The sequence below is a fragment of the Vespa crabro genome, chromosome 1, assembly GCF_910589235.1.
Source record: "Vespa crabro chromosome 1, iyVesCrab1.2, whole genome shotgun sequence".
NCBI classification, from domain to species: Eukaryota; Metazoa; Arthropoda; class Insecta; order Hymenoptera; family Vespidae; genus Vespa; species Vespa crabro.
Window position 1 is genome coordinate 14,405,223 of NC_060955.1, and position 17,844 is coordinate 14,423,066.

Here is a 17,844-nt window from a genome sequence, read left to right on the forward strand (position 1 = left end):
ATTCCGATATTTTTTTTTTTTTCTTTTTTTTCTTATATAATCATTGAAAGTCTCAGAAAGAACATTAATAGGTAGAAAAGTTCGTTAGATTTTTACATTAAAGAAGAAAAATAATGATCCTTATCGCAGGTCTCTATGGTACTCTCTTCAGGCGCAACAAGGAAGCTGCGTTTTCGAATTACAGACTATGGGAGAGCGCAGGATTCGTGATTGCATATGCGTACAGTACACATCTGTGCGCCCGCATGAAGCTTTATGTTCTATTGACCGTCTTGATGATTGGCACGATGGGCTACATAATCGTCGAACTTCTTCACAGACGTAAACAGAGGAGATTGAAGGCTATTGCTGAGGACCCGAAAGCCGCGCAAGCAGAGGCCAATCAGCCAGAAGAGACAGATGATGAGAAGGACGATCTCGACGACGACATCATCATTACACATCTTTGAACCGACACATCGACTCGCTAAGTTTAGATGACGCGAAAAAAAAGGCATTTTTCTGTCTTTTGTCGCGTTCTCGCCGAGACCGAGGACAATAGAACATTTTGAAACATTTGTGGACGATGTTAAGTGACCTCGGGCGACCCACTTTTCTTCTTCCTTCCTTCCTTTCTTCTTTCCTTTCTTTCTTTCTTTCTTCCTTCCTTCCTTCCTTCCTTCCTTCCTTCCTTCCTTCCTTCCTTCCTTCCTTCCTTCCTTCCTTCCTTCCTTCCTTCCTTCCTTCCTTCCTTCCTTCCTTCCTTCCTTCCTTCCTTCCTTCCTTCCTTCCTTCCTTCCTTCCTTCCTTCCTTCCTTCCTTCCTTCCTTCCTTCCTTCCTTCCTTCCTTCCTTCCTTCCTTCCTTCCTTCCTTCCTTCCTCTTCTACTTTTCATTTTAGATCTAATTCAATTTTCTTTATTCTTCTATCAACTCGAATATTAATCTTTTCTCCTTATCTTATCGATGAAATTATATGTAATAGAGTGAAAAACTACGTGCATGCAAAATGACGTGAGATGGTCTTTCGCGATGAAACGAAAGCACCACTTTTCGCGATTCCTCTTGTCGCAAAGAAGAGTTCGGGAAAGGAACGTTACCGTTTATTTGTCGTCTATTTGCTGTTCATTCGCTATCCATTTGTCGTCTATTGGAGACATTTTTCCTTCCCATCAAATCACCTCGTTTTAATCAATAAAGCAAAGATCCATTTTATTTCTTGAACAAATATCAACAACGTAATCGACTTATCGACGGAATTCTATTTTGCTTTTTCAATGATAGGCGGAAAGAAAGCAAAGAGAATCTATCGAATTCCAAGACGTCCTCGTCGCGACAAAAAAAGAAAAAACACATTCTTTTCGAGATCTTGATCAAATGGAAAGAATAATCGACGTACGTCCCTACCTATTTAGATAGATAGATACATTCGCATCAAGATTCTTCTTTGGTGAAGATGACTTCTACAAAGAAACCCTTTACGCTCGACTGCTTTTTCCCGCCAGAACGAGATACCCGTAGAGGAAATTCACGACAATCCTGTCTTCTGGCGACGGTGCTTCCCTACATAAGCTACCATTGTATCTATTTATAGGTATCGCTAACTACTTATCCGTCCAATGTGCGGAGAACCGACTCTGGTCTCCGAACGAATACCTTCTTCATCCTTCTCTTTCTCCCTCTTCCTCGCTCTTCTTTCACCGGCTGATGGATACTCAGGCTCGCCCAAACCCGTTCCATCGTGTATAAAAGAGAAAGAAAGAGAGAATATACAATTTTCTTACCAACGATCGTCAGAGTTTAAATTCCGCGAGCTCCAAGCAAAGGGGGAGATTCCTCTCTTCAGTGCATCCTTCTAAAGGGATTTTAGCTCTTTTTTTAAACGTCTGGCGCGAGACAAGGATTATTTTTAGAGTCCGGTTGTGTACCGACGGCACGAATCACGCTATCGTTCGTTATTCAACGAAGGAAGGCAATCGTTTATCTTCGTCCGATTGCCATAGTTTCTCGTCTTGGAGGTCAGAAACCTTTCTGGGCATATTCCAAGGTAGGAAAGGTTTCAAAGTACAACCTCTCATTTCTCTCGTTAGCATGCTTCTCGCCATTCTTCGTCGCCATCCATCTTCACAAAAACATTAATCACGAATCCTTTCTTCAACCAACTTCTTCCGAATCAAAGTCTGAAACTTTACATGAATCTCACGGATTTAATGCGATTTATTGTTCTTTCGGATCTCTTTATCTTACTTTTATTACTTGCATATTATATAGTAGAAATACATCATTAGAGTTGCATGATATTGATAAAAGAAAGACAAAGAGAAAACACCTTTTCAACGTAAGAGTAAGTGTTGTGATCGACCTTGCGATTTCTCGGAAAAAGAGTCGAACAGTTCCTTCATGCTCTTTCAAATTCCACTTGCGCTTCCTAGCGAAAGATCACAAAAAAATGACAATAAAGTATTCTTTCCTTCATGGAAGATAATAAATTACTATTTCGAAAGTAAAATAAAAAGAAAAGAAAAATGATTATCTGGGGCAATACAAATTCAATTCAAAGTATTATGTGTTTCTCGTCTTCAAACTGAGATATCGAATCGCTTAAAATTTGCCATGCGCGATGACAGACAATGGAAATATGGTCATTACTGGTAGAATATAACATTGAAAGTCCTACTAAAAATACGCACATTATCATTCTCTCCTTCTTCTCTCTAGTTTCATTTATGCTTTATCTTCTTTCTATTCTCTTTATATATACATTTGATAAAAAACTAGACCACAAAAACTGTAGTTCTTAAGAAGCGCAAGTTCGTTTAATAAAAATAAAATGTGTAGATAAATATAATATTATTAAGGATAATAATCGTAAGAGTGTTCTAATGACAAATGTAAGACGAAGTTAATACGATAGCGGATAAATAAGCCTTTGTTACTTGCCGGCGATTAATGATCGATTTGCGATCATATATCGTATAAAAAATAATGTAGCTCATTTATGTGAAAAAATGAAAACTAGATCTGCAACAAAAAAACCTCGTTTCTTTGTGTTTTATAAGAGTCTCTATAATATTTTGTATAAGTTGAAAACAAATGTATGATTTAATAAACCATTTATCGATAAACGCTCTATATATACATATCGCTATATACATATCGTGTATATATATATATATATATATATATATATATATATATATATATATATATATAAACACTTTATATACACGCGTACACACATCAATTTCATATACGTATTATAATATATACGATATATTTAAAGATATCGATTCTAAATATTTTGTGGATTAACAAATTAGAAAAAATATTCTAAAACACGGACAATGACGTAGTCATCGATATTGATTTCGTTAAATATTACAATTATATGAGTAATTTGTTCTACGAACTGCTAGCACGTATTTATATTCACGCTTTGGAAAATATAATATGAAACTGAAAAATAAAAATAGATAAATAATGAAGATATCTTCGACGTGACATTATCCAAATCAATATACCATAAATAAAAACCTAAGAACAAGATATATAATTTGATATAATTGATATTTTATCAATTTGATGTACATATATTTTAATATCAAAATGAAAAAAACAATTCCAATTCGTTATCGATCATATTGACCGAATCTTCAGTTATTTCTTTGCTTTTTCTTATTATATCACAAAAAGTATTTTGTTTACTGCTAACGTGAAAAGCGTTCCGATTTTACTATATCTACATAAATATATATATATACATATTTATATATGTATATATATATATATATATATATACATATTTATATATGTATATATATATATATATAAATAAATATATATATATATATATTACATACACACCATTTCGTTGAATTCTGTTACCCTCGTGCCTTCTTGTCAAAGTTACGAGGCTTTCGCAATGCGTTTAATCGTGGTTAACTATCTTATCCTTAATTTAAAATAAAGGAAAAATATTGCAAAAAATATATTTCAATTAATACTAATTCTTTGCTGCATGCAAGATTTTGATATACTTGTTAAGAATTCAACCAATTTGTTGTACAGAAAAAAAAATATATATATGCACACCTGCGCGTGTGATTACTACTATCATCATAATCATCATCATCATCATCACCATCATCATCACCATAGTCATCATCATCATCCTCATCATCATCATCATCATCATCATCATCATCATCATCATCATCATCATCATTATTATTATTATTATTATTATTATTATTATTATTATTAGTAATATTAGATGTATTACAAATATTTCTTTTTCACTAAGTGTAGCCCCAAGATTTAAACGGCATACTGTTTGATTGTCATTGCAAATATTATTAACGTGTTACACTATGTTATATTATATATTATGTTATGTTATTATTATTTTTTTTATTATTAATATTAATATTATTAATATTAATATTATTTTTATTTTATTATTATCATACACATTTTTCATCGTTATCGTTATCGTCATTGTTACCATTCATCATTACCGACTCATGAAGTGGCATAGCAATGACGATTAAAAACATATAGATTATTAAAATCATATTTTAGTATGAGACTTCTTTTTTTTTCAAATACATTGAATGAAATAGTAGAAAATAAAATTTGAATTAAAATTATAATTTTATTTCTTTATATCAAATCATTTAATCCGACAAATTTATCTGAAAAATCATCGTGCGTTCTCATGTACATTACATTTTTAATTTTTATTAAAATTATAATAATTAAAAGAATAAAGAATTCATAGGACAGATATGTTACTTTTTCTTTTGTTTCTCCTTGATAGAAATCAAGAATTTGCTCCGTATCAATACTCTTTAGTATTTGTCACTATCTTTACATCGTCACATCAGTGATATTACAATTAACTATCAGTGATATTACTGTATTACTATGTCTATATAAAAGAAGATTTTTTGCAATTGTATTGCTCGCTTAAAAACTCTAGAGCAGTAAGAGTAAATTCACACTTTTGGTTTTTTTATCGTATCGGTAATTTTTGAATTGACATCAATCGATACATCGCATTTGCCGATAAAAAAACCGAACTGATTCTCACTGGCAGATATATCATAATAACAGCATTCAGAAGATTCAATTGTTTTATCAATAGATGTATCATTGAACCTGGTCAAACGATATTCAATTTCGAACTTGTGTTATTAATTGAAAAAATCAAACATGCGAGAAGAGTGTGGGTGTACAGTCAAAAAGCCAAACTTTATAAACATCACAATTTATTGACGCCGATTCGGCAAAATTATTGATACAGTTAAAAAATCATATCGTATAAGAATATTTGAGTCAGAACCATAGTTAATGGGGAGAGTTCCTTCACAAGAGAATACGTGACGTCACATTAGCTCCACTGCCACTTTTACGTCACTTGCACCACGTGACAGGAGTTATGTTTATGCTCCGTTGCCATAAAGGAAAAAATGGAAAAAACATATGTAGTGGAGAAAAGTAGCGTCAGGGTTAAGTTAGGAACGTAACAACATATCATAAGGTATAACTCATGTTATGTGACATGTGACGTAGATATTGAGTGGCAGAGGAAAGTAATGTGACATTTATTTAATACAACATATGTCAATTGTTGATACAACAATGTATATAGAAATAGATATAAAATAATTACATTGATCAGATTATAATACCCAATTTATAAGAAATAATTGAAATTCATTGAAACTAAAACTATTGTAGACAAAGGTACAATTTATAAATCAATTTATACCTTTTGTATAATTCTATATATAAATTAAAAACAAGCAAAAATATTTTAATTATTTTATTTCACATCTAGAGTTGGTTTTGTATCAAAACTTATTTTTTATATCATTTAATTCAAATCATTTAATATCGCATGTTGAAAAAAAATAAAATGAATGAAATCATTATAATATATAAACTACCTTTTGTATGTATAAATGTAATATTACAATAGCTTATACTTTATACAATAACATACAATTTATCTACTCTTATACATTAATTAACTCTCGAATACATTAATAAATCTGTATATATTAATAAATTTGAATACACTAATAAAATCTGAAGTTTTTAGTAATTTTTTTTAACTAAAAAATAAAACTAACATTGATTTAATATAATTTTATGAATCAAAAAAATACAAGATAATAAAAATGCAATTATTCGTTCAATAAAATTTTTAAGCAAATTTTGTGCAAATTCGATAAGTACACTTTGTTATAAATGCAGTAATTTTTAGAAAATCAACGATGATTATACATAGATTTTAATTTGGCTAATCTCAAGCATTTATTATTGATAAGTTACTATGCTTTTTTCAATGTTTCAAACAAGTAATATTGAGCTTTTTGAAATTTGTTACAGTAAAGAATAATATTAAACAAAATTGTCTACAATATTGTCTTACTATTTAAAGTACTATTTAGCTAATCATAATGTGAATAATGTAATTAAACCTATAATTGCATCATTCATTTATAATTTTTATATACTACACTTTGTGTCCCTTATGGAATTTAAATTTAATTATTTACCACTAAGCGTATTTGTATATTTTAAACAGACTATATAAAAGGTACCCTTATTATTAAACTATTAATATATAATTTTATATTGAATGTGTAATGTATGCGAATATTATTATATATATACATATACATATGCATAGAATATGAAGGGATTGGAACGCAAACATTTGGAATGAGCTCACTTCTCTTTCACTTTAAATTTTAATATAACTTTAATTAAACTTATGCATGTATATGTTAATAAATATCGAAGATTGTACTCATTAGATGAAAATTAACAAATTAATATAAATCCATCATGTTCTAAAGTGCCTTTTAAATTCTTATAGTGGAAGACTCTTGACTCATAAAATATTATGACATATCCCATTAAGTATTTACACGTTAATAGAGAATATTTTATAGGAATAATACAAAAGGCACATAACACGCATTGCATTACCTTTGTAGTCTTCAATTATGTTATTTATATATGTACGTATGCTGTAGATATAACGTTTTATACAAAATCGAATTAATATTGCTTAATCATCCATAATTCAAGAAACTCTACAAAATGCTATCTATTCTTAAATGCATATACAATATTCTATACAAATATACATATTATATTTTTATACATCTTGTACTTACTAATTTTAACTAGCATTCGATATATCAATATCAATAGTTTCCTTAAGCAATGCTCTTTTTTCTTCCTTGGTATTTACTTGCTTTTTACCACCACCTTTACGTTTACCTCTGTTTAGTACACCATTTTCATCATCCATCATACGAAGAATTTGCGTTTGATCAGAACTTTCGATTGGTGCTATAGAAATGTCTCGTACAGCACGAAATTTACCACAATTATTCAAGTGCTCGTTCTCCAATCGAAAGAAATTCCAAATAAAACGCCTTAAAAATTGTACACGTCGATGTATTGTTAATAGATTAAAATATTATAAAAAAATATTAATACCTTACCTAAAAACCTCAAGAGGTGCAACTATAGATGTCATTAAGTCATTGGAAATATGTCCGCATTGTATTAAAATGAAACTTGCGACCCATATGAATCTTAACACAAAATCCTCTATTATCGCAAAATAATAAAAGCCCTGAAATGGGTTTACAATTTTTCATTAAATTAACAATTAATAATGACAAATGAAATTATCGCAATATTTACCGCTGCAGAATAAACAACTTCCTCTCTTAAAAATCGGTTTTCACCAGCATTATTATCCAGAAGACCCCAATCCATCTTAAGATCCCATGTATAAGAATATACTGAATTAACAACGCAACTTGCCACCCAAGACCATAACCATGGATTCTCCCATTGATTACTATATTCACCTAATATATATATATACAATATACTTACTGAATGATAGTTTATTTTCACATAAGTAACAATTCATATAAGTAAAATATTCAAACCCACCTTGATGATAATTATGTAGTGTATTAGCTATAACAACTAGAAAGGTAGTTGAATATTTTCCAGCATTTGCTAAATGTGGAAATGCTTCTTTGGAATCACGATACCTTCGTAAGCATTGTGCAAAACGAAACCAAGCCGGTAGACAATTAACAATAGGTCTGAGGATCAAAGATCCTGATGTACATTGCTTTGTGTTCCCTGCTTCAAGCCAATTACCATTTGTGATGTAAAAACATGTTAAAAAATGAAAGTCCAATAGAGCGGTAGTCAAACTATTTAATTGATCAGCTAACCAAAAATCTGCGAAATTAACGTATGCAAATGGGGATACCAAAACACGACCCTACAATAAAATAAATTAATTAGAATAATAGTTTTCAAGAGAAAGTCGATATGACATTATTTACAATAATTACTTACAATGATTTTGAGTAACCAAAAACGTGCTTCATGGCGGAAAATCTTGAATGGATTCAGAAAAAATGCCAGCATAAGACAGACAAGAGCTAAAGGATTTACATATGGCGGAATACTAAGACTAGTACTGTAAAGAAAACTTAATAGACTTAATGTCCATACTACTCCAAGTACTGCAGACAATTCCATAAGATGTTGTTCGGAGAGATGATTGCGTGGATCCAATTCAAATATTAAGACATGATTTACCCCTGAGGATCTCCAACCATAAACATTAACACCAATGAGAAATAAAAATTGAATGATAAGCAATGGTCCTCTGTACAAACGAAATGCTACTTTCAAATTTTCTCCACTCTCATGGAATATTGCTGTGAATAGTAAAAATTATGCATTGAAATTACGGCCCGCGTTATTATAATAAATACGTGTGTTATATGCACAATACCTGAGAGAACAACCGCTATAAACAGGATTATAAAGCTTCCAGAAAATAATCCCACTTTAAAAGTAGTCCACGGGCTCTGATGTTCACCTAGAGGTGGCACACGAAGTCTTTTCATAGCACGTTGCCTATCTCCACCTTCAAGATCATTTGTTACGGTTGTCTCTGTTTCTTGTATAAGCTTATCTATATCTTTTGAAGTATAGAAATGAGCTATTTCTACACATTCTACTCTCCATTTTGAACCACTATCCACAGACAATAACTGCAAATGACAGTAATATTGTAAAGTGTATAAATATTTCTTTACAATATTTTGCTTAAGCGATACAAATAGTATTTGAATTATTACTTGGATATATACTTGGAAACGCAAGGGAACATGAAATGGTTGTTGCCTGATTTCTTTTTATCTTGATATATTTGTATGTTTGAGAAACTTTTTTAGTGAATATTTTATATATACTATAATTTGACTCTGTTATATACCTTATCATGCTTTTTAAGAATTTTACGAAATCCAGTATAATTAAGATTTTGGTAGTTTTGTAAAAGTATAAGAGAAAGATAGAACTCTGAAAATGCAAGTTTCAATTCTCTTAATTTTCTTGTAGGTAGATAAGGTTTGGTATTAGGTTTTCCTTTGTTTTTTCCACTGCCATGTTGCAATTCTAAAGCAGTCTTCAATTCATTTTGTAATGCTGCATATTTACGTGTTGCTTCTGCTAATTTTTCTATAAAACATGATTACTTATACCACTAATAATATTTTCTTATTGCATATAAATAATTCTACATAAATAATAAAATCCATTTACCAGAATAAAAGGTATTAATTTTTTTCAATTCACGATCACAAAATGTAAAAAATACTTCGTCGAAAGAAGCAAAGTGCCTTTGTATCACTTCTGGTTCTACACTTTCTGAAGAAGGTGCCTCCTCCACTGCAGTATAAAGCATTGCTTTCATTTCCTACAATCATAAAACTCATATAATATTCAACATATCAGTCAAGTAACAAATAGAAACATTTTATAAATGATATGTAATATTGATTGTATTATTTACCTCATAACTAATATACTGCTTACGCCATTCAGGCGTAATATGAGCAGATAGATGTTCTGCAAACTTCATTTTTAGTTATATACTTTAATATATATCTAAAATCAAATAAGTTTTCTTTATATAATTCAATTAAAGTTTATCATTTGATAAAAAAAAATGTTTGCATATTACATTGTATTAAATTCTTATATAAGACATTAATTCCTTATATCACTTTTATAGATTTATTACTTTAATATTTTAAACTTATTACTAATACCACTGGCTTTCAGGTTTTAGAAATTTAAAAAGACAGTTTAAAGAATTAATAAAAAGAAAAATGAGAATAGTAATTAACGCCAATACTTACAAAGTTTCATTGGCACTTTTAATTTTAATAATGTATTAACTTCTCAATATTTTAGCATGAGAATTATAAACATCAGTACTTTTACAAAGTTCTCCTGTATTATTCTCCTGACGTTCGTCTACTACAGATTAAATTGGAGGCAAGGTTATAAATGATATTTATAACGATCTAATTGGCTTTGTCGGTAGCACTGATTAAACATTTTATCTTCTCGCATCGTTACAATATTTGTTTTTCTTAAGATAAAACGTTATTAAATAGGGCACCGAAACAAAGGAATAATCCGCGTTCTGACATTACATATTCGTAAACGAATCTTTAACAAACGAATTAAAGAAATAGCTTAAGAAATGTATATGTTACTTGATATATAATGCTTGTTACTCGATGTTTGTAATAATCTTTCTTTTTGCAATTCTTATCCTAAATTTGAGTAAAACAAAATGTTTTTTAAAATTACTAAATTGGTGAAATAACTTAATTCGGTATATATTGATGTATTGCTCACTTGATATTTTGCTTAAATAATAAAAAATTTCTAGCAGCCATGCCTAAAAGTAATTTAGAAAAATGAAAAGAGATGAAAAAGACAAAGTGAATTTTGCCTATAATATTCATAAATGATGGATTTTCTAATTGTACTGATTCGTCGCACGAAATATATTTAATTATACGCCGTTTTACAATTTTCACAATTAATTGGATTGTTTTTTTTTATTTTATTGTTAATTTAGAAATTTAGAAATTATTTTTCATCTTACGCATACATCCGTATTTATTACAAATGACATGTACTTGTTGCATTAGCAATATTCGATTCTGATTCGATTCTTTTGATCAAAAGATCGATCTTTTGAATCGATTCTCTATTGTATGATTTTTCTCCGGATCGATTTTTTACTTGAAAAATCGGGAATCGATTTTTCTTTCTTCAATATTTTTTCAACATCAGAACTTTTAACTATATATTATTCTTAACCTACATACATTCTTGTAATATTAATAACCACTTAACAATTTTATATATAATATAAAAATATATATATATATATATTTTCCTAGCTTATTTTAACCAATATTCTTATATTAATAGTCTCTTCTAAACTATGTAACAAATTTTTACTTTTAAAAGATTTTATTGTTGGCTACACTGCTGACTAGTAAGTTAACAAGGTTGATCAAAGTAATCCTTTATTGTTTTCATCTAGCATTTGGATACTTTCGACAAAACATGATGCCTAACTGCGATGTTACTAAACAGGTCGCTACACTACAAGCAAATTTTGCCCTAGATACCGTATGTTGTATTTCGAAACTCATATATATTTTTTATGCTTGGACGGTTGCAGAAAATGTTGCTGATTTTGCGATTCCTACCAGCAATATGATGAAGATAATTACATTTCTGTAATAAATCGGTAATTTCTACTTTACTAACGCAGCAACGCAGACTACCACTTACCACTAGGAAAAAACAAAAAATACGTTTTCGAGAAGACACCTAAAAAGTTAATCACGTTTGGTATTACATTCTTTATTAAATAAATAATTCTCATTAAGTTTATATATTTTTGATGAAGTTACATCTGTTATTTTTATATAAACAAAATTGTGAATTCGTTTAGTAAAAATCCCTATTTAAGTCATGATCATGGCGCCGATATTTCTATGATAAATATAACTACACTCATATTTTACGATACAATGTTCCCTCCTTAATTTTTTAATTCTAAACATTTTATAAACATCGCTATATATCTCATATATACGACTTTAATTACCATATGCAAGTAATCAGATACAAATTTCAAGAGAAATTTTTAAATGTCGTTGATGTTTAAATACTTGTGTTTCTTTTTTATCAGCTTTTGTAAGACATGTCGCAATTTTGATATTTCTTAACATTGAGATCTGAGACACTTTTACCATAAAAAACATGTATTATATTAAAAATTAGTAATTACGATAATCAATTGATAAATTTTAATTGATAAATGTAAAAGAAAAACTATGTTATTTTGTAATTTGTTCATTTGAAATTATTTTAATTATATTTAAAACATTATTTCTTTTTTATTAAAATATAATATAAATATTTTATATTTAGAATTATTATCATAAAAATGACTACTGTCATTGTAGAAAAGATATTATTGCCATGTATACATATTATATTTTTGTATTTTTTTTGAATCTTGATGATAATTCTTTTCTTTCTTCCAGAAAAATGCGATTTGTATTATTATTGCTGTTAATAGCAGTTTTTATAAATATTAGTTTAGCACTACGTAATTTTATAAGAGGCAGAAGTAAAGATGGAAATTTGGGTATATTGCTTTCACATAAAGAACAGAAATGGCTTCCTAAGGAGCAATGGTTTATCCAAATGCTCGATCACTTTAACCCAATAGATGCACGTGTTTGGAAGCAGGTATAGATGTAGTAATTAAAATTTTAGACAATTTTCTCATTAGTTCTATCTTTTTTTTCAGAGATATTTTCAGAATGCAGAATATTATAAACCTGGTGGTCCTATGTTCCTTTTAATCGGTGGTGAAGGAGCAGCCACTGCCAAGTGGATGGTGGAAGGACAATGGATTGAATATGCTAAACAATTTGGAGCAATGTGCTTTCAACTTGAACATCGCTTTTATGGAAAAAGTCATCCAACTGCGTGAGTTAATATATTACGACATGTAGTTTTAATAGCATTTAATATAATGTTATTTTATAAGGAATACTTTTCAGAGATATGAGTGTGAAGAACTTAATTTATTTAAATTCAGAACAAGCACTTGCAGATATAGCATATTTTATAGAAAGTATAAATGAAATTTATAAAGTATTACATAATATAAAATGGATTGTTTTTGGAGGTTCTTATCCTGGATCATTAGCTGCATGGATGCGTGTAAAATATCCTCATCTTGTACATGGAGCTGTATCTAGTAGTGGTCCAGTCCTTGCACAAGTTGATTTTCAACGTTAGTGTAATATAATATAATATATAATTGACTCATATATATATATATATATATATATATATATGATTTTGTAGAACATTACCTATTTCACATTCTTTGTATATATTGGGTTGGCCAATAAATAATGTAAGAATATTTAATAAAAAATATTAGTAGTTTATTTAAATATTAAATTCTGACATTACTTATTGACCAACCCAATATATATGTCTATTAATAGATTTACATTATAAACGAATATTATTACCGAATGTATACTGTATTATTATGTCTAAAATTAAGAAACATATTACAGAATATTATATTATTGTTGAAAATTCTCTTAAGGAATATTCTGAAGCATGTGTAGATGTGTTAGCAGCTGCGAACAAACAATTTCATATGATGTTACATCATCCAATAGGTCAACAAGGCATTGTTAAAAAATTTAAGTAAGTATGAATTTAATTACAAATGATATTTCAAAATATTTATTCATTTCTAATTTGCTTTTTGCAGCCTGTGTGATCCAATAGATATTGGATACACAAAACGCGTTGATATTTCGAATTTATATGAAACAATAATAAGTAATTTTGCGGGTATTGTCCAGTACAATAAAGATAATCGTAACAATTCAAGAATGGCTAATTTGTCTATCGATGATGCATGTAATATTCTAATGAATGAAAAAATAGGTATATCCATCGATAGACTCGCTCATATAAGTAATATGATACTAAATGCGAGCAAAGAAAAATGTTTGGACTTTAGGTACGATAAGATGATTCATGAGTTAAGGAATGTAACATGGGATTCTGAAGGAGCAGAAGGAGGTAATTTTACAGAAATTATCATGTCCATTGCAAAACTATAATAAAATTTCATTAGGTCGGCAATGGATATATCAAACATGCACAGAATTTGGATTTTTTCAAACATCGACTGCACGTCCTAATTTATTTAGTGAAATGTTTCCAGTAGAATTCTTTATTCAGCAATGCATTGATATTTTCGGACCTAGGTTTGTATATTAATAATTTAAGAAAACAATATAAGTATTATTTATTACATGGATGCTCTTTGATGTCCTTTTTTAGGTATAACATAGACTTACTTAATAATGCTGTGAAGCGAACCAATACTCTATACGGAGCACTTAAATTAGAAGTAAATAATGTAGTGTTCGTACATGGATCTGTTGATCCATGGCATGCACTAGGTATTACAACATCGTTAACTCCTGAGGCTACCGCTATTTATATCAATGGTATGTGTAACATTATTCGTTCTTCTAATTTGTAGATATTTTAACTAACATTATTTAAAGGCACTGCACATTGCGCTAACATGTATCCACCTTCTGAATATGATCCGCCTCAGTTGAAAGCAGCTAAAGCACAAGTTGGACAAATAATCTATCAATGGTTAAAAAGCTAAGTTTACTTTTTATAAATTTTTATGTGATATTAGGAAATAAGTTTGAACAAAATATTTTGAAATAAAATAATGTAATCTTTTATTGGTTTCCGTTTGTTACGAAATACGATGTCTTTTGTTTTTATTGGAATATTAATCGAAAATACTACGTACTAGAAAATACATGTTAAAAAATATTTTTTCTATATATTTACATATATTGTTAAGTAATAAAATACCAATGAAATAGAATCTCAAACAGGATGCGTAAATATGTTTATTTTATGTAATCGATACAATATAGCAAGTAAAGCTAATGGTATAAGATAATGTTTTCGAAATATATCGCTTTTAGGTAAATTAAAGTAATTTGCCCAAAATGGCACTATCATAATTTATTTAGTATTACTTGACAAAATAAATACATATGTATATAAAATTATTATGAATATCTTATTTCAGTCGATTAATTAAAATAAATGTCAACGCCTATTTTAGATCAAAGCAAAAAATTTTGTTTGTGATGTATCTTGAACATTACATCATTACAGTAACTTTATGAAGTGTTCGTGTTCTATACAAACTGTATTCTATCTACCCAATTTATTTATTAAAGTAGCTTTCGTCATTAAATGAACGTTCGATTCCGAAATGGATAACATCGGCCTTCCCTTATTTTTTTTTTTTTTTTTTTGTAAATAAACAGCAACTTCAAGGCGAGGCCAAGGTACCCATGACAGATTTATATTCTTGTCATAGGGATTAAGAAGAACTTATTCGAGAAAATATACAAAGACATAATAAAAGTCTATAAGAAAGCTAAAGATATACTTTGCTATAGATATGTATGTTAAGATTCTTTTGATCATAATTAATATATTACTTTCTTTATTTTGTTTTTGGCATTCTGCTAAATAAAACTCTGATCTCTCATCAAGATCAAGGTGACCATAATTCTTAATTTACAATAATCGCTTTAAAATACTTATATATGTATATACAGCATAACGCGTAACAGATCGAATGATTATAAATTATTTATTAGATAATAGAGCAATAACGTAAAATCCTTCATAGCTACCGTTACGTATCTAACATTAATTAAATATTATTTTCTAAAACAAAGTGCAAACAATAAAAAATTCGATATGCATTTGCACATTTTTGTTACGTGATTCTTGAGTCATCGTGACAAAACACATCGTGCTGTATGAATTTCTTCAATTTAAAGTTTAAATTGATTTGAACAGACTCACCCTTAAAACATTCAATATCTGTGGTGAGACTGCGATTGCTTCCATTCGGGCGAATTATGATGATGATGGTGGTGGTGATGATGACGTTTCTTATCCGAAACACTAGCATGTTTGCTGGATGGATAGGCTGCAACATCGCTGACAACTAATTCCGAACCATCACGTTCGGTATTGTTACCGCGATAATTTTCCCGATATCCTGGTTCATCCAGGGTCTCCTTGCGTTGTAACGCAGGATGGTTTATCTTGTGCCCGGTAGTCTCATGAAGATTCTCCCATGCTTGCCTATAATATCGATTCAAGCCACCTCGACTTTCTGAGGAACTGCTATCAAAACTAGCAACGGTATTACAATCTGGAGATGCTCGATGACGATAGTGTTTACTGCTTCTACCACGATTCCTACGTAAACAGTGAGACGTTGTTAAAAGACGTTCTTCGTAGAACCATTATCGTATCAAAATATATAAAAGATGTAGTTAGAAGATTATTTTTTAAAGTTTTATAAGAAACATGTAGACGATGCAATGGACAAGAAGAATAAGCATGTTGCAATAAAAAATCGCTAAGTCAAATTTGCCATAAAATACAATTAAAAGTAATCAATCGTTTTCATAATGAAACAATCATCCACCTCGTGCATAAAGAAGAGCAAAGCAGAAGAAAAAAGGAGCATAAAACATTTAATCTTGTTCTATAGACATCTGCGAAAAGTTTTGCATAGTAATATTCTTGGAAAAAATGAAGGAAAAGTTAATCAGGAGAAGGGTGCAAAAATTGTCACTCGCAAAGGACGAACGCGTGCAAGAAACATGTGTACGAAGTTTCTTTTGTAGAAAACAGAAAGGACACCGTGACCTGCCGGTGAAACGAGCTACCACTATACGTAGTGCGCAGTAGAAACTTTGCTCGTTTACCTTGACTAGTATCACTTGCGAGGGTGGCGCACAGTGGTGTGGTGATGATACGTGATGATGGTTGATGTGGTGGGGCGGTGGTTGCGTGGAGGGGTGGGAAAGAAGTAAACTTTGTCCTGTTGCTTTTATTTTATGTTTCTTTTTTTTTTCCTTTTTCCTTTCTTTTTCTTATTTGTCTTAATTGTTGTTGTTGTCACCTTTGTTTTTCTTTCCTTTTTTCTTTCTTTTTCGTTTGTTTGATTTTGTTTTTTCGTCGTTGTACTTGTTTAGAATTCAAATGGAAGGGTTCGAGAAGTAACCGGCACGATGCGCTGCCGAGATGGTGAAGGAGTAAGGATGATCGCTACCGCGGCGAGCCATGAGGTCGCGGCGCCCCAGGTGCTGGTCGGGGAAGGGCAGCGCCAGTAGCGTATACCAACGCGAGGGCATTCCGGACTCGCTCCTCCCAAGGGCACCGCTACCGCCACCCCTCAACGCTCCAACCCCACCGAGCCCCCTGCGGCGCCTTCCTCTTACGCTGCCACTGCCGCTAACCAGCGTCAACGCAAACATTTCAACGATAAATCTCAACTCTCGTCCTCCGTAGACACGTTTTGAGTTAACGCTTTATTCGAATTTATTCGCGCCAGGTTAACTCCAAATGAACCTCTTTCTACTTTCAAGATGAATGAACGAAGACGATTTGCTAAGTTTGAAGTTTGAATGTAAGTTAATTTGGAGCTAAATCTTTCAACTATTCTATCGATTACATCAAAGAGATCAATATATATTGCTAATCACTGTTCTCCGTAGAAAGAATTGTATACGAGCTATATGATCGTTGTTATGTGTGACTTTCGGGAAGGAAGACGAGCATCAGAAAAGCAATTCGTTAATAGAGAAACAAAAGAATATGCAAAATCTCTACGTGAAATCGCAATTCTCATTTGATTTAATTCAATTGTAACAAAGATTTGATTCGATTGTAATGATTAATAAATTTTTAAAAGAATGGCATTTTTGCTTTAAATTTAAGATAAGAAAGAGGAGAGATAGAAAGAAAA

The 17,844-nt window shown here is 30.3% G+C and overlaps 4 protein-coding genes and 1 long non-coding RNA gene across 19 annotated transcripts in view; 3 read left to right on the forward strand and 2 right to left on the reverse strand.

Annotated features, from left to right (window-relative positions):
* LOC124428670 (UNC93-like protein) overlaps positions 1 to 706 on the forward strand; it is a 34,760-nt gene extending 34,054 nt beyond the window's left edge. For all 3 annotated transcript variants that reach the window (XM_046973226.1, XM_046973050.1, XM_046973138.1), the window contains exon 6: positions 130 to 706. In XM_046973226.1, coding sequence (XP_046829182.1) covers positions 130 to 449 — 320 coding nt within the window. In that variant the 3' untranslated portion in view covers positions 450 to 706. The remainder of the gene's footprint in view (positions 1 to 129) is intronic.
* Positions 707 to 5,231: 4,525 nt separating this feature from the next.
* LOC124428485 (xenotropic and polytropic retrovirus receptor 1) lies at positions 5,232 to 11,225 on the reverse strand. Of its 5 annotated transcripts, none has more exons than XM_046972780.1 (11): positions 11,014 to 11,225; positions 10,247 to 10,367; positions 9,898 to 9,992; positions 9,648 to 9,801; positions 9,319 to 9,563; positions 8,833 to 9,094; positions 8,388 to 8,755; positions 7,968 to 8,310; positions 7,710 to 7,879; positions 7,505 to 7,638; positions 5,232 to 7,435 (listed from the first exon to the last, which is right to left on the reverse strand). In XM_046972780.1, exons 3-11 carry the CDS (start codon positions 9,964 to 9,966, stop codon positions 7,177 to 7,179), a joined length of 2,004 nt encoding a protein of 667 aa, XP_046828736.1. In that variant the 5' UTR covers positions 9,967 to 9,992; positions 10,247 to 10,367; positions 11,014 to 11,225; the 3' UTR covers positions 5,232 to 7,176. The 5 variants fall into 5 exon arrangements, with proteins under 5 accessions (XP_046828736.1, XP_046828572.1, XP_046828644.1 ...); XM_046972616.1 differs by having other exon boundaries at positions 11,008 to 11,225; XM_046972688.1 differs by having other exon boundaries at positions 10,755 to 11,225.
* Positions 11,226 to 11,418: 193 nt separating this feature from the next.
* On the forward strand, positions 11,419 to 15,070 carry LOC124432324 (putative serine protease F56F10.1). Of its 6 annotated transcripts, XM_046981225.1 has the most exons (10): positions 11,419 to 11,507; positions 11,596 to 11,768; positions 12,470 to 12,677; positions 12,739 to 12,920; positions 12,995 to 13,230; positions 13,526 to 13,661; positions 13,729 to 14,045; positions 14,101 to 14,233; positions 14,310 to 14,479; positions 14,540 to 15,070. In XM_046981225.1, the coding sequence occupies exons 3-10, from the start codon at positions 12,474 to 12,476 to the stop codon at positions 14,647 to 14,649; spliced, it is 1,488 nt and encodes a 495-aa protein (XP_046837181.1). In that variant the 5' UTR covers positions 11,419 to 11,507; positions 11,596 to 11,768; positions 12,470 to 12,473; the 3' UTR covers positions 14,650 to 15,070. The 6 variants fall into 6 exon arrangements, with proteins under 6 accessions (XP_046837181.1, XP_046837189.1, XP_046837212.1 ...); XM_046981233.1 differs by lacking the exon at positions 11,419 to 11,507 and having other exon boundaries at positions 11,526 to 11,754; XM_046981256.1 differs by lacking the exon at positions 11,419 to 11,507 and having other exon boundaries at positions 11,533 to 11,664.
* A 207-nt stretch (positions 15,071 to 15,277) lies between these two features.
* The window catches only part of LOC124432279, a 28,610-nt gene continuing 26,043 nt past the window's right edge, over positions 15,278 to 17,844 (reverse strand). For 3 of the 4 annotated variants that reach the window (XM_046981097.1, XM_046981084.1, XM_046981075.1), the window contains exon 11: positions 15,278 to 16,286. In XM_046981097.1, the coding sequence (XP_046837053.1) occupies positions 15,896 to 16,286 (391 nt within the window). In that variant the 3' untranslated portion in view covers positions 15,278 to 15,895. Of the gene's footprint in view, positions 16,287 to 16,801; positions 17,331 to 17,844 lie in introns of all 4 variants that reach the window. The other variant, XR_006944221.1, reaches the window with a different exon arrangement.
* Positions 17,314 to 17,792, forward strand: LOC124432360. The gene is made up of 2 exons (XR_006944236.1): positions 17,314 to 17,505; positions 17,594 to 17,792. It is a non-coding gene; the product is annotated as an uncharacterized LOC124432360 (long non-coding RNA).

Excerpts from the sequence above, each read along its gene's own strand:
- LOC124432324 (XM_046981225.1), top strand. The coding sequence starts at position 12,474 with ATGCGATTTGTATTATTATTGCTGTTAATAGCAGTTTTTATAAATATT. Across the intron at positions 13,662-13,728 it reads GGCATTGTTAAAAAATTTAA|CCTGTGTGATCCAATAGATA; the intron begins GTAAGTATGAAT and ends TGCTTTTTGCAG. Across the intron at positions 14,234-14,309 it reads ATTGATATTTTCGGACCTAG|GTATAACATAGACTTACTTA; the intron begins GTTTGTATATTA and ends GTCCTTTTTTAG.
- LOC124428485 (XM_046972780.1), bottom strand. The coding sequence starts at position 9,966 with ATGAAGTTTGCAGAACATCTATCTGCTCATATTACGCCTGAATGGCGT. Across the intron at positions 7,639-7,709 it reads AAGTTGTTTATTCTGCAGCG|GGCTTTTATTATTTTGCGAT; the intron begins GTAAATATTGCG and ends AACCCATTTCAG. Across the intron at positions 7,436-7,504 it reads GCACCTCTTGAGGTTTTTAG|GCGTTTTATTTGGAATTTCT; the intron begins GTAAGGTATTAA and ends ACAATTTTTAAG.